Genomic DNA, 20,053 nt, shown 5'->3' with positions numbered 1-20,053 from the left:
ATATCTTGGTTAAGGTACAAGGACATAGAATGTAGTACGTGCCTGTGAGCATGTTTAACAGCTACATACGATAAGGCTTAACAAAGAGTTATTAGCACAAAGCAAGGAGGCTTCATGGAAGTTAGTTTTTAAAAGAAACTATTATTTTTTAACATTTATGATGTATTCTTTAACAAAAGAGACTTTGAGAGAGAGAATTTTTTTTTTTTTTGAGGGGCGAGGTCTCACTGTGTGTCTCCCAGGCTGGAGTGCAGTGAAGCGATCTCAGCTCACTGCAAGCTCCGCTCCCAGTTCCATGTTCTCCGCCCCTCAGCCTCCCGAGTAGCTGGGCTACAGGCGCCGCTACGCGCCCGGCTAGTTTTGTATTTTTAGTAGAGGCGGGGGTTTTCACCATGTTAGCCAGGATAGTCTCGATCTCCTGACCTTGTGATCCCACCCGCCTCGGCCTCTAAGTGCTGGGATTACAGGCTTGAGCCACCGGCCCGACCTGGGGAATTTTTACTTTCTTTTTTTTTTTTTTTTTTTTTTTTTTTGAGGCCGGAGTCTTGCTCTGTGCCCCAGGCTGGAGTGAGTGGGGCCTTGATCTCGGCTCACTGCAAGCTCCGCCCCCGGGTTCCATCATTCTCCTGCCTCAGCCTCCCGGTAAGCTGGGACTACAGAAGCCCGCCACTTTCGCCCGGCTAATTTTTCTTGTATTTTTAGTAGGGGCAGGGACACGGGTTAGCCAGGATGGTCGATCTCTGACCTCGTGATCCGCCCGTCTTGGCCTCAAAGAATGCTGGGATTACGGAAAACTGACCACCGGCGCCCGGCCGAGATTTTTTTACTTTCTGGGAAGAGAACATTTTCAGGGCACCCTCCTTCCTGAACTTGTACGTTTCACCTGGGTGCTGCTCCCCTGCCTCATTATGCCACTCCTGCCCAACTCTAGGCACTTGCGTACAGCAAACTTGTCTTTGTAACTGCTCAAAGCCTTGGATGAATATGACTCCATATAGACATTCAGTCCTAACTAAGGGACAGCGTAGACCAGCAGGACCACAAAGACGGGGTAGCTCCGACGTCCACCCGTCTGCACACTCAAAAGAGGCGATTTGCTGGAAGCCCAGGTAGCTTTAGGGCTTCTCCCTGCCCAGGCCACTTCCAAGGCCCTGTACTTAATTTTGTGTTTGTAATTTTGAGTTGCTAAAGAAGCTCCCCACTCCCCCTTCACTCTGAAAGCTGCCTAAGTCCCAGGCCACACAAAACTAATGTCCACTCTTGAGTATCAGCCTTGGCCACCACTCAACAGGAGCACGCAGCTAGGCGTGCTTCTGTGAGGGTCTTCATTTTAACTAGGAAAAGCAAACTCCTCAAGTTCTGCTGGAATTTTCCTACAACTCTACATTGTGGGCCATTTAAATGCCCTTTATCAGCTGTTTCTCTTTTTTCTTATCTCCCTTTCTCCTTCATATTCTAGACCCCTCTATTTGGAGATTATGTATCCCTTCCTGTTCGTAACTCCACCCACATTGGTAGAGAAACAGAGCCCTTTGATATCACACAAAAGACAGGGAGAAGTGTTTTGAAGGGAAATGTTGGGTTTTATTTTGTTGTTGTTACAACTATCGTGACTCTTAGAATCCATGGTCAGCCAATATGCATTTGAGTCCATTTTTGACTGAAGTCACTGGCATGAAATGACCTTCTGGACCAGCCAAATTCACAGGGCTGCCCCCATTAGAACGCTTAATTACTTAATGTGTCTCAAACACATACATTCTGGAAACTCAAATGACTGCTCAAGAATGGCTATGTCATCGTAGTGGGAGGAGATCCTGAAACCCCTAGGAAGATGATGATTATTTAATAACACACGGGGCACCTCTTTAACCGCCCCCCCCCGCCCCCGCCACACACACACCTAATCACACTGTCAGCCCAGAATGAACTGAGAGAGTCTGGCTTTATTTCAAGACCAGCTAGTTAGCTCTTCTGAGTTGCAGTAAACGTTCTCACTCCCTCCACCCTGCCCTTGTATCTGTAAGTCATCTTGATTCATAATGTGGCCCATTTAAAGAGGCGGTGTGTGAAATACCGTCTACCAGCGGCGGGGTTGAGCAGGTAAAATGTCAGACATTGTAGCGGGGGCGCTCCCGAATAGGACGTTTCAGTCTTGGGTGAGAGCAGGGTTCTCCGCGAGACCCACCAGCTCCTAGGTCTAGGCCAGTCACCCAAGGCCGCCTGGCACAGGAAGGCATAGTGGGTGGGAGCATTCGGGTGGCATAGCCCAGAAACCACAGGAATCGGAAGGGAAAGGGAGCAAATGTCAATCCGTGATTCTTCGGAGCAGCTACCCATCTTGGTTTCCAAGGGACGCCACCTTGGTCTCTTTCAGAAGAAGCGGCTTTCCAGGGACCGACACGAATGCGCACACAGCTCGTGCTGAAATTTCCCCGGGCAGGCGCTGTGATCTGTCCAGCCCTCCTGCTCTCCGCCTCCCTGGCGGCCTGTGGGCCTGTCATCTAGAAGGCTCCCAGCTTTTCCGCGCTTCCGTGGGAATGGGAGCAGGAAAGCTTTGAGAATGCAGGCATGAAAGGTGGTGTTCTTCCGCAGCCCTCTGGGCGCCCCCACTTCCCGGAGCGCCGGGGATGCTAAAAGGAGCTTCCTTGCTTCCCCACACCTCCCCCCACCGGCGTTCTGGCAAGACGGCCAAACGTTAGCAAATAATGTGTGCGGGGGCGGGGGAGCCGAGCACAAGGTGGAGAAGCCGCGGGAGCGCGCGGAGACCCCCCGCCCGGCGGCCCCCCGCAGACAGGGCCGCGGGGGGCGGGGAGGGGGCGGCTAGGCTCGCGGGAGCTCGCCGGGCCGGGCGCCTCCCAGGAAGGCGGGGAGGGGAGCGCCTGTTTACCCAGGAGGGCTGTGCTGATAGCACGTTCCTCGAGTTTACTTTGCTTTCCTTGAGTTTATTGTAAAGGGGTAAAGTTTTCGGATCCGTCACGTGACCCTGACAGGTCCTGCCTATGGCGCGGCAGACCACCCACGCCGAGGGCCATGGAACTGCTTAATAGAAACAGGCTTGTAATTGTGAGTCCGCGCTGCACTCCGCCGAAAGCCTCCGGCGGCCCAGCGCGCCGGGGTTTTTACACTTTCCGTTCCTTTTGTAAAGACGGAGGAGGAGGAGAAGAAGAAAACGGAGGAGAAGAAAAAGACGACAGGGGAGACAAAGAGACCCGCAGCGACAAGGCAAGGGGGAGAAGAGGGAAGACGGGGAGAAGACGGAGGAGCGGAGGACGAGGAAAGGGGGGCCAGGAAAAAAAGGAATTGATGTGAAACCCAAACCCAGCGTCCGCGCCATCGGCACCCGCGCTCCGAGCAGGGGTTGACGGCCGGCTATGGTGAGTGCAGCCAGCGCGGCGGCCGCCGACGCCACCTCGCCCTCGCCCTCGCGCGCCGTGCGCCCCGGGCGGCGCGGGGACACGGGGACGCGGGACGCTGCCGCGGACGGAGGAGCAGGCGAGGCGCCGGGCGGGAGGGGCGGGCCGCGCGCTGGGGCCGGGGGCCGGGTGCTGCGCTGCCTGGGCGCGGGAGCGCGGGTCCCGCGCCTCCACGCTCGCTCGCACGCCCGGGCCCCCGCCCCCGAGGCCAGCCCCGCGGGGCGGGGAGGGGGGGCTGGCCGCGCCGGGCCCCGGCCGAGGAACGGCTCCGAGGGGAAGTCTCACGGAGGGGGTCGCCGGGGCCCCACCACGCCTGAAGGGGTGCCATGGCTTCGCTCATCAGCCTGGTGGTGGCTACTGACTCGCCAGCGGAGGCAGAGCTGGTGATGGAAGGGCTCGTGCGGAGAGTGACAGCGCCGAGGGGAGGGGGCTCGAGGCGCGCGCGCGGAAGCCGCTGCCGCCCGCTTTCGCTTCCTGGGGCCTGCTTTCCACTGGTTTCCTCCAGTGGCTTCCCTGGGGTGGGCCAGTTCCAGGGCCACCCTTCCACCACCTCCCCTCCACGCTGCCCGGAGGACCGGAGGGCACTGGCGGATTCAGGGAGGTGGGTGGGGTGATGTTGGTGTGAGCTCTTGTGCCCACCGATTCCGGCGCTCGGGTGCCTGCCACCCTTACAGAGGTGGGCGACCAGCCCAGTGCTGAGAGTGCAGAGTGCGGCCTCAGGGGAGCCCGGGGGCGGGCAGGACCGATTCGCACCTTACAGACCTGGGCCCAGCGCTGAACCCCAAGACCCCCAGAGACTGTGCCTCTGGGTGACATGCGCTGTGTCTCCACGTATTTACTAGGTTCATGTTTAAAATGATGCTAGCGTGTGGATGAGCACACTCTCATGGAAACTGATCTGTTTCCATCACCTAAGAAGAACCATATGGGTGGGTGGCTGTGGAAGACACCCACAGACCTGTTTTCCTGCACCTGGGAGAGAAGACCGTCTTCCTCCCTTTTTATCCTTTCTTCCTCCCTGGGGAGGAGAAATACAAAAGAACTAGACATAAATAATAAAAAGCCACAATGGGTGGCTCTAAATATTTGATAATTGGATCACTGAGGTCTTGAACTACCACAATAGTCCTTTTTCAGCATTCTGTGTGTGTTCATTTCTTTTAGGTTTTTATTTATTTCTGTGTTTATTGGCGACAGTAGTTCAGCATGCAATTAATCTCCTCCACAAAGAAAGACAATGCTTTATGGTGTCATCCTTTGTTATTGCAACTTAAAATTTCTGGGTGGTACTCAGGATAAATTGTTGCCTCAGGTGCATGGAGTGCCCAAGTTGTAAAACAAGGGGCCTTCGATTGTGAGTTTGTGTGTGTTCCAGTTGTCACCCAGCTTCCTTCCACAAGGCTATAAAATGCCTTTAAGTCCATGATCTGTTTCAATTAAAATGCTGAATCAAGGTAGACATGAATAGGCCCCGCCATTCTCAATTTGGGGTATTAGCTTCATTTCAAACTCACTGTGAGAGGTGTATCTAATTTCTGGTTATAAAGTAGTCATAATCTGACAAGCTATTTGAACAAAACATAGACCCATTTGGAATTATTTTGTGAAAAGAAAAAGGCTGTTTTACAAATTCAACTTTCTACAGATAGATAAACTGATGAGGTTAATCAATGTGGATTAAAATATGTCTCCCGTTTTTATCTTCATTCCTCTCTCTCTCTCTTTCTCTCTCCCTCTCACACACACACACCTTTTATTTTCTCCAGCCTCTGCCACAGTGTATAATGCCCTATTGAGACGTGTAGGCGTGATGTGTAAACCGGATTAGCAGTATGAAAGAAGGACACACAATAAGCTGGAATTGTTTTACTTCCCTTTCATTTCTCATGCCTATATTTCTAATAAATTTGTTGCTCCAGCAGTGGGTCAAAGGGATCATGTTGCTCAGCTTCTTTTTCATGCAGGACCCAATGGCAGAGATCACTGAAATGAATGGTGTGCCTCCTAGCAAACGCAAAGCTTGATAGAGATATATTAGACAGGGAGATAGAGGCGAGGCGAGGGAAGGATGCAAAACATGTTCAAAGTCTGGGTGTTTCAGGAATACATCTCTATCCATTAGAGGAAAGCAATGTGGGTAAGAATATATTTGGAGAAAGGGGGATCAATGCAGGGGTCAACGCTCTGTTTTCTTTCAAGTTCATAGTAGGCTCTGAACATTCTCTCAGCAGTTGGTGACATGCTTAGCAAGAGAATACCAATAGCTTTTGGCAATACATAAAGTCTAATTCCCCTTTCAAGCTAGCATTTAAACCTGGAGTAATCAATGTGGAGATTTCTGGGACCTTCTCAGGACACTCCCCTCTGCCGCGTTCCCCACCCCCAGCTCACTGTAAGCTCAAAAAATGCCAGTGCTCCCGGGTTTGTGCTGTAGACCCCTCATTTACTCCTTTGTGGAGTTAGGAGCAGCTTCCCATTAAAGGAGATCAGGGGTAATTAGCAGCATTATTTTGACAAGTTGGCTAGAGCTGTTCCCTTTCCTCCAGCCTGGGGAGGGGGGTAAATAAGGGGAGGAAACAGAAGGTGGAAGGCAGTAGGGGAGGGGAGTCAAGCCCAGTAGTTTCACATTTTGTAGCTGCTGAATCTCCCCCCACCCCGCCCCCGACTTCCCTGAAACCTTTTAGACTCATTTTCTACCATCACCTTTTAAGAATATACAAAAGCTGCCAATGAGAAAATAATACAGCATTCTTAGGGAGCCAAGAAAATGTGGTGGATAGTGGTACATTGGCTTGAATTGAGTCGACTCAACTCTTATTCAAGGTACCTGCTTGGAACTTCTGAAGCCCTGCCTTGACCATCACTCACATCCTGTATCCTGGGCTCCCTATGCAGTAAAAGAATATTGCATCAAATCCCCAATGCCTCTGTCCATCCCACCCTCTCAACAAGAATACTGAAGGACTTAAAATCATGTTTGCAATTCCTTGTATTTCTGGAAGAGAGTATTAAACTCAGTAGGCAAAATTTTAAATGGCCCCAGGGTGAAATTACTAGAATACATTTATACTCTGCAAAAGTTAGCCAAATTACATTGAATTTTAAAGACTCATTTGGTTTGATCTGAGAAACCAGTGAAAAGTTAAAATCTCACTGTGGTTTTTCATAACTCCACCAAGTCTGCCTCCCACAATTGCTTACCATTGGAACATCCCAACACAAAGGGCAGATGTTTTATTTCATTGTCATCATTTGGATAATCTGATGTCACTTTTGAAATGTGTGTGGCGTGGCCATGGATATTTGTAGTATTGGAACAGAGAAGTGGGGAGATATGAGGGAATCCAGAGAGCTTAAAGCATCTGCTTTGAAAACTACACACTGCAATGAAAAGTCTTGGATCATGACTGGGAGACCAAAATGACAATTTATGCATTGAGATGAACTTTACCTGGAAAGGGGAAATGGAACACTCAGCTCTTGCTTCACAGAGGCTGGCAACTCCTGCTGGCTGATAAGGCCCTAAGTTCTCACTTATTTGGTAACTGTCACAAGGGGTGCCACGAGGCAGAAGGGCCATTTAAAGGGACTGTCTTCCCGGAGGACACCTTAGCAGGTCTGGCTGCCCCAGTCAGCTTCATCTCAGGTCTGTGGAATCCTTGTGGTTAGTTGAAGTTAACAAACCCGGTGTGGCACAGCAGTCTCCTGCACAGGGCATGCATATTAAAGCCAACAATGCTTACAAATGTAAATAAGGGCAGATTGATTAGGAACAACATTATCGCTGGGAATGTCGCACTCGCATGCATCAGCAATGAGGCAAATTGGGGGCAGCCTCAGCCCTGACCACCCAAGTCGAGCAGGCTTTTACGCTGGCTCCTCTTCCCTTTCTTAAAACGTTACAGAAACAAGGCCAATTAGATCCTCAAAGTAATTCATCTCTGAGTATGAAAAAAGCAGACCACAGGGGAAGCTGCGGGTGGGGGGTGGGGAGATTAAGATAGCGCTCGTTAGAGCCGAGGCTCCGGAGTGCGTCCTGGAACCCACGGGGAGAATTTACAGGCCGGGACCGTTGTCTGAGATGCTGAAAAGTTAACCCATCAAACAGCGGGCGAGTGGGCTCGGGGCACTGAAAGCTCCGGGGATCAATGTTCAAAACGTTTAGGAATTAAGTCAAACTAAGGGATATGGGCCTGAGTGGAAGAGGCTTTGCCACTGAAATGACGTGCATGTGGCAGCCGCGGGAACCAGAGGACATGCAGCCGCGTGCGGAGAGTGAGGCGGATCCATTACCGGCACACTGCTTACCATTTCCTTCCAGAATTCCTTCATCCAAGCAGCTATACCGAAATCCCTCTAGTAAAAGATTGAGACGAAACACTAATACTTTTGGGCCAAAACGTGGTGGAAAAGTTTGAAAAGACAAACATAGCAACGAGTCTATGGCTACATGATTCCTTGCCCTCCAGCAAGGTTGAAATATAAAAAGGCTGACATGCAAAACTGGGGGTACTACCCCCCTCCCCCAGTTTTTAAAAAGCAATTTCCAGAAGCAAGCACACAGTGGTTCGACTTGAAGTGTCTGCATAACCGTTCAGTAAGAAAAGCTAGACTAGTAAACCTCTTTTCCTGTTTTGTGCTATTTATCAAACCTAATAAACATCAGGATCGTACTCAAAGATGAAACTGGAAATGTGTGGAGCCGTCTGCGCTCTTTATCAACGCAGTGTCACTTTCGTCGCACGCTGCCCGCCTGCCTTCCGAGTTTCCGCAGCCCTTCCCTGAGCCACTCACAAAATCACGTGCTCCTTAAGCGGTCTGAGTTTTGAATTTCCGCGCTGGCCCGGTGCTCAGGTCCCCCTCCGGATCCCGCGAACGCCCCCAGACACCTCCACCCCGTCTCCCTCTCTTCCTCGGGACGTCCCGCCCTGCCCCCGGTACCGCACTCGGTTTGCGGGTTAGGGGGTCGGGGGCAGGGCCTCCCCCTGAAGCCGAGGAGAGGCTGGAGGGAAGGTGGCCGGGCTGGTGGGGGAGGGAGCGGGGCGAGGGAGGAAGGAGAAGGCGCAGGCCGAGGGAAGGAAGCGGGGAGGGGAAACCGCCGGGGAGGAAGGAAGGGGGCGGGGAGAGCCGGCGGACGGGCCCCCTGCGGGAGCCGCATGGACCGCCCCGGTGGCCGGCGCGCCCCGCCGCAGCCCCCAGCGCGCCCGGGCCGCCAGCGCGGGGCCGCCGAATGGGCAGGGACTCGAGAGTGCGACCATTGGCCGGCCGCGGGGAGGCGGCGCGGGCATTGGGCAGCGTAAGGGGGCCGGTCCGCCTTCAGGAATGTACTACGGCGCGTCCGGCACGTCCGTCCGCGGCGGCTGGGCGCGCGCCTCGCCTAGGCTCCCGGGAGGCCGCGCTGGAGGCCCGGAGCCCGCCCGGCGCACCCGCCTCCCTACCTGCTCTGCCCCGGCGGCGCGGGCGCGGGGAGTCCCGGAGCCGGGCGCGCGCGCGCGCACCCGGGCACACGTGCGCGTGCACACAAGGCCTCCCGGCGCGGGGTCACGTGGCCACCGGAGCTCCGCCTTCTCCCTGCTCCTCCCCCTTTCCCTCCATCTGGGTTTCTTTCTTTCCTTTCCTTTCCTTTCTTTCTTCTTTTTTTTTCAATGAACACACACCGTGTGCATCTTAAAGCCACACCGCCCCATTTCACGACTTCACTAGGCTTCTTGCTACTGCGGGTCCTTCTGCAGTTCAACCCCGTTTTTTTTTAAAAAAGAAAGTGAAGCAAATGAAGGGTTTGCGGGGGCTCCTACCGCAGGGAGGAACGTAGTAACTTGCAAACGTAAGAAAAACACATTCCACTTTCCGAAAACAGAATTTTTTAAAAATAAAAAGCCTAGTTGTGTAGACGTGTCTGACTCCAGGATCCACCTCAAAGGGTCGCGTGTTTTCCTCCTCCGCGGGAAGCGAATCCCCGGGATGTCTTGGTGACACTGGACGCGGTGTCGGGACAAACCCTCGCGATCCGCGCACAGTTTGTTTTGAATGAATCCAACATCGGGGCATTTATAATCTCCAACGTCATACTATTATTAAATATAACATGCATACCGGGTTTTGTAAAAAACTTACTGTATAAACATCTGGTTAATAAAAAGGGGGGTACAAATGAACCCAAAATAATCAGGAAAACTTTACTCTCTCAAGGAAGCAATTAACGTTTCTCTGAGTTGTAAAAAAGGATTCTGTTGTTTCTCTTTTACTTATGTCACATTCGAGATTCAAATAAAAACGCCTCTGCCTCTACAAGACTGCTTCGGTGTCTGGATTCCACGTTTATAGAACACTGACTCCTTCAAACCAAGACTGTACTGTCGGTTTTTTTTTTTTAAGTTGGGGGAGAAAGCGGCGGGGGGGAGGGCAGACGGATTTGAAGAAAGGGTGGCTTTTCCCAACGTCTTTGCTTTCCTCTTTAACTTTCCATTCTGTTTATCTTAATGCGAGGCGTTGTTCCCTGCAAGAGCCTAAGTCTTCCCTTTAGTTATAAAAGAAAAGAGAGGAGGAAAAAAAAATCTGGCACACACTGGCGCACTATCCAGCACGCTGTCATTATTGGTGCAGGCCTGGGAATGCGAGCCGGACCTCCCAGTATTTGCTGCAGCTTGAGGCCAAGGTGCCTCTGAAAGGCTTTTCTTTGAGGAATTTCAGAAATTGTTTAAGGGCTTAAAAAAATATTACATTTCCCCCCGTGTCTACCGCGAGGCAAATGTTCGTGTGTGTGCGTGCGCGCGCGTGTGTGCGCGCAAAGGGCATCCCTCAAAAAAGAAGACACTGTTGAAAAGAAAAGGAATAAGAGAGAAAGGAGGGGGAGCATTCCTTAATGGAAGTATTGCATGCGAGAAGGTTGGCGCTCTCAGAGGCTGCCCCGAAGCCGGGGATGCACACACTGGGTTGCCTACCTGGGTGGTCTCTCTACTTTGGTGAGCTGTTGCTAAGCAGCTAATAATAGTCATGTTTGCTGAGTAATTTCTGCCCTCCGCGAGCCAATCGCGTCGCAGAAACCCAAGCCATCTGACAGCCCCGGGGGCGGGAGCTCCAGCCTTTTTCTCTTTCGCTCGCTCTCTCCCCCTCCACCCCCTCCCCTCCTCCTCTTCTTTCTCCAAATGGAGAGAGTTCTTTTTTTTCTTCTTCCATCTCATCTATTGAATCAAGGAGCTGCTGCGGCCGCTGCCCGCTGCACACACACAGAGCGGAGTCCCCAGGTCCCGGGAGCGAGAGAGGCGCGCTGCACGGGGACAGAATGGTCCAGCGGGTTGCCGAGGAGCACAAGAAAGCAGAGTCCGGGACCGAGCAGCCACCGCGAACCCAGCAGCCAGAGCCCGAGCAGCCCGAGCAGCAGCTCCTGGATCCGCCACCGCCAGCAGCAGCCACCGCGGGAGCAGCGGCAGCGGCGGCTGCCCCGGCCCGGCAGCGCTGAGACCCGCCGGGCACCCTCGGACCCCGCGGCGGCGGCGGCTCTGCGCTTGCCCTCCGCGGCCGCTCGGGCGACCCGGGAGGCGCCGAGGGAGCCAGCGCGGCCGGCGGGAGCGACGGGGATTCGCTGGCTCTTTCTGCAGTGAAGGGGTCGCGGCGCGGGGCGGGGGGCGGGTAGGGGGTGTTGGGGACCGCAAGGAGTGCCGCGGAAGCGCCCGAAGGACAGGCTCGCTCGGCGCGCCGGCTCTCGCCCTCCCGCGAACTGGATGTGGGCAGCGGCGGCCGCAGAGACCTCGGGACCCCCGCGCAATGTGGCAATGGAAGGCGCAGGGTCTGACTCCCCGGCAGCGGCCGCGGCCGCAGCGGCAGCAGCGCCCGCCGTGTGAGCAGCAGCAGCGGCTGGTCTGTCAACCGGAGCCCGAGCCCGAGCAGCCTGCGGCCAGCAGCGTCCTCGCGAGCCGAGCGCCCAGGCGCGCCAGGAGCCCGCAGCAGCGGCAGCAGCGCGCCGGGCCGCCCGGGAAGCCTCCGTCCCCGCGGCGGCGGCGGCGGCGGCGGCGGCGGCGGCAACATGGCCTCGGCTGGTAACGTCGCCGAGCCCCAGGACCGCGGCGGCGGCGGCGGCGGCAGCGGCTGCATCGGTGCCCCGGGCCGGCCGGCTGGAGGTGGGAGGCGCAGACGGACGGGGGGGCTGCGCCGTGGTGCCGCGCCGGACCGGGACTATCTGCACCGGCCCAGCTACTGCGACGCCGCCTTCGCTCTGGAGCAGATTTCCAAGGTGCATTTCAGACTCTCTCCTCTCCTCCCACTTTCTCTTCCCTCCTCTAACTCTTTGGGATCGCCCCCGCCACACACGCACACACACACACACAAACACACTATCTCTCTCTCACACACACACACACTCACACCTCTCCAGGAAAAGCAGCAGACAAGTGGGGATTGAAAAATTCAAACCCTCCCTCTGGTCCTGGGAGGAAAGGGCTGTCTCAGGTCCGCAGGGGGTGGAGGTGTGTGCTTGTGTGTGTGTGTGTGTGTGTGTGCACACGCCCTCCCCGGCGTGCCTTTTCCGGAGCACTGGAAAGCCGTCCACGGCGGACCACCTCAAAGGCGGCCGTGGTACTGCCCTGCCCCGTGCCCCCTGCCCTGGAACTCCCTCCTCCTGCGCCCCTGCTCCTATTTGCAGCCTAAACCCCTGTAATGCTGCCACATTTCTTAACATCTTGGAGGGGGAGGCGGAGTGGAGAGAGGCGGAGAGAGGAAGGGGGGAGGGAGCCGAAATAAAGGTGGTTTCCTTTTTTGGCAGCCGGTTTTGCTTTTGTTGAGCATGAAATCTCTGCTCCCTTAAAAAATTATTCTCGGAAAAAGACATTCCCGTGTTTTCCAGGTTTTGAGCCGCCTCTCCTCAGGGCCTGGTAGGGGGAGGGAAAGTTGTAAACAAATTGCCACCTTAAATTCGCGGTGCGAGTCTGCGGAGCGGCCGGGTTCATTGTGTTTACGAGGCTCGCTGAAATGTGTGGAATCCGGGGAAGGCGAGCACCCAGACGGGGGCCCGCCGGGGCCGCGGCCAGCGCCGGGGAAACGCCGCGCCGGGGAGCAGCCTGCGCCGGCCTGGGCCCTTCCCTGTGCACTCGGCTGTTTTTTACGTTTAACCAGAAAGGAAGGGAGAGGAGGGAAAGATCCATGTGGCCGCCCTCTTCCGATCACAAATATTGTCGTAAGTTGCAGATGGCTGCCCCACTTCCTAATTCAGCTCACACAGCCTCTTCCAACGCTATGGAAAAGCGTCGGGAGTGAACTCCGGCGGCCGCGCTCACCACGTGGATCCTACCTGCTAGATACTACCACTCTAGGCGGGGGTCCAGTTGGGGGAACCCGCAATATGTTGTTCCCAAGCGCGCTCAGCCCCTAGCGCCCGTCCCCGAGGGTGATGGACGGAGCAGGACTGGTTTGCTGGCTCCTGAACCTTGGGTTCCATCGCTGGGACTACGCAGCCCCCTCCCTTCTCAGGTCTGGGGTGAATATTGCCTGTGTCTAGTGGTTTCTCTCCTCTCTACCTCGCCTTCCTCTTCTCCTGTATTGCAGCCCCAGTGCCCCAAGTCGTACTCAGGGATCCCGCGGGTGGGGGCGCCCTGATGTCCCCGAGGTGTAGCTCCCACGCTGCGGCCCGAATTTGATTTATGACCGAGCCCGCCCCCCCCTCCCCATGACGCTCAGGTCCGCCAGGGCTGCAGCCTCGAGGGCGAGTCCGTGTGCCGCGGCCACCCGCGCCCCCACGGCTGCTGGGGGCTCACCGGGCGGGTGCGCGCGAGCGGGCGTGGGCGCGCGGGCCGCGACTCCCCGGCGCTCACTCCTCCCTTCTGCTTCGTCCCCAGGGGAAGGCTACTGGCCGGAAAGCGCCGCTGTGGCTGAGAGCGAAGTTTCAGAGACTCTTATTTAAACTGGGTTGTTACATTCAAAAAAACTGCGGCAAGTTCTTGGTTGTGGGCCTCCTCATATTTGGGGCCTTCGCGGTGGGATTAAAGGCAGCGAACCTCGAGACCAACGTGGAGGAGCTGTGGGTGGAAGGTAAGAGCGCCCGCCGCGGCGCCCGCGCCCCCGGCCCGGTCCCTCCTCGCGGTTGATAGAGATATTCGCCAGCGCACACCTAGAGCCCGGCTGCGGCCGGCGAAACCCCCTGCCCGCACCCGGGGGATTGTTTATTGTTTGGGCGCCTGGCCGGGAGCCAGGCCCGCCCGACAAAGGCCGCGCTGTAATCTACTCGGGGCGCTGCGCCGGCCGAGGTGAGGTGGGAGAGAGCGGCGGGGGCGGGCCGGGGGCGCGGGGCCCCTGCGGGACGGACCACTCCGCGCGCCGGGGGCTCCCGGGCCCGCCGCCGCCGCCGCCGCCCGCCTGGGCCGCGCCCCGAGACGCGCCCCGGGGCTGGCCTCTCCCGGCCGGGCTCCCCGGCCCGGCTTCCTTCTCCTCCCCACCCCCACCCACCGCGTCCAAAGAGAAAGGAGTCGGGGGAGCCAGAGGCCACCCCTCCGGCTGGCTGGAGTGTGCGCGCCCCCGGCGGCCGCGGCCGGCGCGCTGGGGAGGGCCGGGGGCGGGCGCAGCGCGGGCCTGCGGAGGCGGCGGCGTGTGTGGTCCTGCTTTTGGACAGCTTTCAACTCTGAGGGAAAAAAACATTTGTCTCAAGGTACAAAAAAAGCGGGGTGGGGGTGGAAGGAGTGGAAAAAAAAATAGTAAGGCACAGACTGGAACGCGTGTTTGCAAAGTAGATTAATGTTTCCTCGCGGGTGGGGGCTTTTTACATGGAATTATTCTGGGAGAAGGCTGCATTTTGCAGGCAAAGGAAAGAAATGTTTTAAGAACGCGGGGTTGAAGGGACCTTTTGGAGGGGTTCTGCCAGTCTTTTATCCACGGTCCTCAGTTCTAGAGTTCTTGGGACCTTTCTTAGCAAAGCAGTTGCAGATTTAAAATCGATGTGTATTTTTTTGAAGGCAAACATTTTTACATTATTTTGGTGACACAGGTTTCAATTTTTTCCCCCGCTGGTTGTTTCTTACTTATCTTTTTGGCAAATTCCAAATCCTGCTATTTGGAATCATTTTAACCCTAAACACCACTTGGGGCATCCCTTACCTTACAAGAGGGTGGTAGGGGAGAGTTGAGGTGACTATGTAGATACTTCAAACCAAAATGCCTGGAGCATTCCTCCGGACAGCCTGTGGAAGCTGCGGACTTATGCGCCTAATCGCTTCAGTGATCCCTTTCAGGATGCTGTTGGAGACGAACCCTGGAGAATATTTCCTTAATCTCTCCTTGTTTGTGAAGATTCAGCTTGCGGAGTTTTGCAAGCCTGTGGTGGAGTTGGAGTATTTAATTGAGAAGTGACAATTAAAATAATAGTCTACATAATTAAGACAAAACATTCCTGCCTTAAGTAGTTTGGTAATTAATACAAAAGCGTTCTTTGGATTGAATCCATGGAGTAATTTACCTCAGTTCAGCGATTCAGTATCGCTGGTAGATAAAAGAAGGGTTTTATCGAGCAGCTATTATGCTCCTAGCAACAAGTTTCCTGAGCACCTATGATGTCCCTAGCACTGTGTTAAGCACCGTAAGAGACTCAAGTGTGTGCGACTCTGCACAATTTAAAACTATTAGAATTCGATGCATTTGGACTACATTTGGGTTCCCAGTTTGCGATGGGCTGTGAAAGTTACAAGAGGGTGGTAGAGGAGCTTCCATGGAAGTGGTGAGGCAGACGCGGGGGTGGGGGGAGAGAATTGGAGACGGTGGGGGAAGGAGGGCATTTTAGGCGGGGGGCATGACACACCAGCAGGGGCCCCAGCTGAGGAGTTTGGAAGTGATGTGATTGGCTAGACTGTAGGGGCACTGCCATAGATTCTGGGACAGAAGAGGGCCTGAGAACAGGGAGGGCCGGCTCATCCACCACTTGATCCAACCTGTATTTGTTGCCATCTGATGAGGATGACAAAACGCGATTTTGTGTTCTCAGCAAGTTTTCAGTGGACCTTGAACACGTCGAAGGAGAGAGAATGTGATTTATTTTCTTAACATTGCATATTTCTGGAAATAACTTGCTTTCTGCATAACACGACCCATTTCAAGTCCTGGAAGGAGATGCAGTGTGCTTCCTAGCAGTTTTATGGGAGCTGCCAGTTGTGTAGTGAGAGGGAGTAGAGGTTTTCTTTTTCAGTGGATTGGAGGATACTTCTGAGGGGCACGCTCACTTTGCTTACTTCTGGCAGTTCCAGCATGGCTCACTGGTTCTTGGGCCAAATGTTATTTACTCAGTACTAATACTGTCGCTTGTTGAGCAACTGCCATGTACCAGGCATTTGTTATATATTATCACATGCCTTGCAACTCAATAAAATAGCTGTCTATTATTACTTTATTTTGTTTTCATAACATGATAGTGGATGTAATGTCTTTATGATGAGGATTGTCCCATTTTACAGATGGGAAACTATGGGTTGCTGTGTGTCTCCAGGTCTATTTTGCCTACTGATGACATAAGTCACTTGTTCTCCTGTTACCCTGTCCTTGATCTCCCATTCATTCATTCATTCATTCATTCTATGCTAGATTCTCTCTCCCCCTAAAGAAGCAGCGAGTTTCGTAAATGCAGATAAAACCAACTAGATAGGTGACTATATGCACTAGCCATATAGATTTAATTTCATTTGAAAGCAGAAGTAACTGTGTAGAGATCTTGTTTGTGACACAGTGAGCTGAGTGTTCATGTCAGCAGTAAGTAGTGTGAGCATTTGCATTCAGAAGTGAGAAATCTGCTGTCCTAGACCTCAGTAGACGTCCATGAATTGAATTGAGTAGCAGCTCCAAATTTAAGTTCATTTTGTGCATCTGTCTCATAGATAAATTCCTCATGGCGATCAGTAAAGAAATCTGTTAGATGGTGCTTTGTTAAGAGGTACGTTGTTCTGAAAGTTCTAGACATGAATTTTTATATGAACTGGGCAAGAACAGAGTGCTTGCTACACAAAAAAACGAAATGGATAGAGGTAGCATATTGCCCTAGTTAGAAAACAACAGAAGAGAGTAAAGTATGAGATTTTAAGGGGAGAGGGATGCTGAGGGATAGTTTGGAAGAACCTCTTTCTCCTGCGATTTACAATCACAGGAGTGTGTGTGTGCACATTGTCTTATTCTGCATATCCTCCTATCTGCCAAAGTCATGTTAATGTTATCTTTTTAATACAGCCAGCAAATTAAAGGGATCCACTCGAAAGGCTGTATCTTCAAATTGACTTGCATGCTTTGTTTAACATGCTGGGGAAATGTGGCTTTATAAAGAGTTAGACTACATCAGCCACAATGTGCAGACTAATATATGCTAGATGAGGAAGAGTCCGTGTGCGTGCGTGCGTGTGTGCGTGTGTAGGCATTGGTGATAAGAATGATTGTATTCTGTTGTTAAAATGTCCATATAATGCTTGCCTTTTAAGAAACTGTCAATTACATGTTAAGATATCAGCTTGAGTTTTAGGGTTATAGTGTTTGCAGATGAAAATTGTCAAATCAGTTTCACATATATTGTGGAGTAGTGAGGTTTGATAGAGAATATGTTGACTGATGCAGTGGACATCGGCTATTGCAGAAACACACGACCGTGGCAGCAAGGTGGGGGAGAACCTAATTGTCATTGTGTAAAAACAGAAGCGTTCATTCTGCACATGTTCTCAGTGCCACCATCGGTTCTGCACCCACCATTGCAGAAAGCTCTCCAGAGAGATGTTGGTGAAAAGCCACAGTCTCTGCCCTCAGGGGAACTCCATCCAAACATTCAGCAGGCACATGGACTGGTGTGTGGGTGGTTAACATGAAGGACAGCAGTGCCAAAATGGCAGGAAAATCGGGGACATCTTCCAGGATGGCCTCAAGGGTGGAGGCCTGAGCCAGGCACAGGGGCTGGAGGGGAGAGGGTAGGGGGCTTTCCAGGCAGAAGGAACAGCATGGGCAAAGGCTCAGAGAACAGGAATGTGGTCTCCTGGAGGGCAGCCATTGCCTCCCTTTGTGGGATGGTTGAGATTGGGTGGGAGCCTGGAAGCTGGGCTGGTCCCTCAGGGCCATTTCACAAAAGTCTCCCTGCTTGGGCTGGGGGCTGTCAGCGCTTCCTGCTAGCCATCCCTGTCTCATGAGTGTGCTCACATGTTGGCCTCTAGTGTTTTCCCTGGAGCCATGAGTGCTTCACCTGGATCTCACCCTTCTGGGCACAGGCTGGTATTATTTTTAATCTTGCCTGTTTCTTTGTTGGTATTTCCTTTTTGTTGAGCAGTTTTAGCCCATCTCCCTCAATATCTATTTCTTTTCATATCGACTCCCTCACTCCAGCCCTCCCTCAGACATAAGTTTCTTGTCAAGCGTCTCCAGCGATAGAGCATTCATTTATCTCTCTGAGCTTTTTGTTTTTTCTAAAAGCTTGCCCAGCTCCTGGCCTCCTTTTCTGCAGAAGGCAACAGCCTTGAAATGAATCCATATTGCCTTGGTGTTTGGATGTTAACATTGCTGCAGGCCAGCGTCAAGGGGGAAAGGAGGCAGGTTGTGATTTTGACTTTTTTTTTTTTTTTTAAAGGAAAATAGAAGAAATTGTTTTTTTAAATATTGCATCATATGTGTAAGTGCTTTCAAGTTTGTACCTTGCTAGTGTTAACTCTTTCAGTGTTCTTGAACTCAGGCAGTCAGTTGTAGGAGATAACTGAGTTTCACCACTCCTTCAATTTGGAGCAAGGTCCCTCAGCCTCAGGACTATTGACGTTGGGGCTGGATCATCCTCTGTTGTCGGGGGCTGTTCTGTGCACTATAAGATGTTTAACAGCATCCTGGCCTCTACCCACTAGATGCCAGTAGCACCCTCCCAGTTGTGACCACCAGTGTTTCCAGTCATTGCCAGATGTCACTGGGGGAGAGGGTGTACCAAATCATCTCAGTTGAGACCCACTGGTTTAGATGCTAAAAAGATTTTGACTGAAAGACCCATGCTGTGCAGATGGAAGACGTTTATTATGATGCAGTTGTGGCTACAATGCATTGCAGAGATGCAAGAGTATTAGTTTCTTCTTTAAGACAACTCCCCCATCCCATTCCTGTATTTACTGACCCAGATAACTGTTTTTCTCAGAATGACATTAAACATCAAAGAAAAACACCATGACGGGTCGAAAGAGGAAAGAGGCCGTGGAAGAAAGAAATGCTTTATATTTGGGTACCTTTTGGTGGGGGATATGTAAATTTGCAGAAAGACTGGTTCCACCTCGACCCCAATAGCCTGAAGGTTTTTAGCATGGGTGACCTTCTGGAAAGCTTTAACAGAAGACACCACTGCCCTTGTGCATGTTGAAATAACAGCTCCTTCCGAAGCCTGGCTAGTGCGTGAACTCTTTGGTGGTGTCATTCTCCTCCAGCTGCTTCTGTCACAAACCACTCCCCCATGTCCCCCCAGGAGCCCTTATGGAGCAGAACCAAGGGACAGCAAGGGACCAAGGTGTCCCAGCCAGAAGGGCAGAATGGACTCTGTTGTCATTGCCCTTCCGCAGTGAGCACCTGGTTTCTTTTCTCTGGGGCTGCCATTTTGGGGGCATTTCACAAGGGACAGGAAGAAAAATGCAGCTCCTTTCTGCTCCCTGGACCCTCCCATGCCATACATGGTTTGAAAGGAAGAATATGTTTAGATAGGTATTTATTAGTTTCCACTAGTGCGTATGCACATTTAGGTGGAAGAAGTTGTGGGGTCTCTTTCATATTTGGAGAAAAACAATTGGAAATGCGAAGTTACCAATGATTGTTTAAAAAAGAACAAATAGCCCTCAGGTGTCTTCTCCACAGGGCAGTTGACCCTGCGAATCCTCCCCATCTCTTTGCTATCTGCCATTCTTGACCCTTCAGCACGTTGAGGGGACAGGTTGGGTAACGGGGTGTTTCAGATACATCAGATGCCGCCAGGAGGTTCCAGAAGATGACAGCTTCCAGATGTATGAACAGCCTGATCCGTGTGTTTAGGTTATGCGCCACAGCTGATGCCGAGATTAATGCTGGCTGGACAAGCCACGGGAGATTTGTCTGGTTTCCACAATGCCATGTTTATGTTTCATTTGGGTTTCTCCTTCAAAGCTGACCTGCCTGTGACCCCAGGCTCTGTCCACTCGGGGCAAGCTGAAACTCGTCTGCCCTGCTCTCCTGCTTGTATTGGGGTAGGGGAGAGTCACAGTTGGGCTCTGGTGGCCGCCTCCCGCCTCACCATGCTAGCCATCTGCCCAGATTTAGCCCCGATGAGTGTTCAGTTCTACTCGGGGTTGTGTTTCACTGTAAAAGGTTTTTTGGCTTTTAAAACAAATGTGGAAATATTATAAAATAACTGTAAAGGGGACCAGATTTAATAGAAGCCACTTTGCATAAAGGTAGTATTTTAACTTCTGGCACTCTTTTGACACTATTTAGGGGGAGAAAAAGTTGAGGGAATTCCAGCTACGTCAGACACCCCCACATAATAACCATAGCTGTGTTGTCCTATTATGATACTATTAATGTTTCCTGTGCCCCTCACTGGCTCCCAGAACCTCTGCTGCCTCCTCCCCCTCCCCCCTTCCCTCCTGCCCTTTCTCCCACCCACCCACCCACTCTAAGCTGCCCACGTCATTTCCTTCCAAGTGGAT

At 52.8% G+C, this 20,053-nt stretch overlaps 1 protein-coding gene and 1 long non-coding RNA gene across 6 annotated transcripts in view; one reads left to right on the top strand and one right to left on the bottom strand.

Annotated features, from left to right (window-relative positions):
* Positions 1-2,797: 2,797 nt before the first annotated feature.
* The window catches only part of PTCH1 (patched 1), a 74,342-nt gene continuing 57,086 nt past the window's right edge, over positions 2,798-20,053 (top strand). Inside the window, exons 1-2 of one of the 5 annotated variants that reach the window (XM_021927735.2) lie at positions 2,798-3,377; positions 13,244-13,436. In XM_021927735.2, coding sequence (XP_021783427.2) covers positions 3,375-3,377; positions 13,244-13,436 — 196 coding nt within the window. In that variant the 5' untranslated portion in view covers positions 2,798-3,374. Of the gene's footprint in view, positions 3,378-10,527; positions 11,647-12,220; positions 12,586-13,243; positions 13,437-20,053 lie in introns of those variants that run through there. The other 4 variants (XM_031653995.1, XM_009189240.4, XR_002517711.2 and 1 more) reach the window with 4 other exon arrangements.
* On the bottom strand, positions 5,282-8,440 carry LOC103878551. The gene is made up of 2 exons (XR_004177769.1): positions 8,091-8,440; positions 5,282-7,772 (listed from the first exon to the last, which is right to left on the bottom strand). It is a non-coding gene; the product is annotated as an uncharacterized LOC103878551 (long non-coding RNA).

This window comes from Papio anubis, chromosome 13 (assembly GCF_008728515.1).
Source record: "Papio anubis isolate 15944 chromosome 13, Panubis1.0, whole genome shotgun sequence".
Taxonomy (NCBI): Eukaryota; Metazoa; Chordata; class Mammalia; order Primates; family Cercopithecidae; genus Papio; species Papio anubis.
Note: the sequence above shows the minus strand (reverse complement) of the source record. Positions and strands in the feature narration are given on the sequence as shown.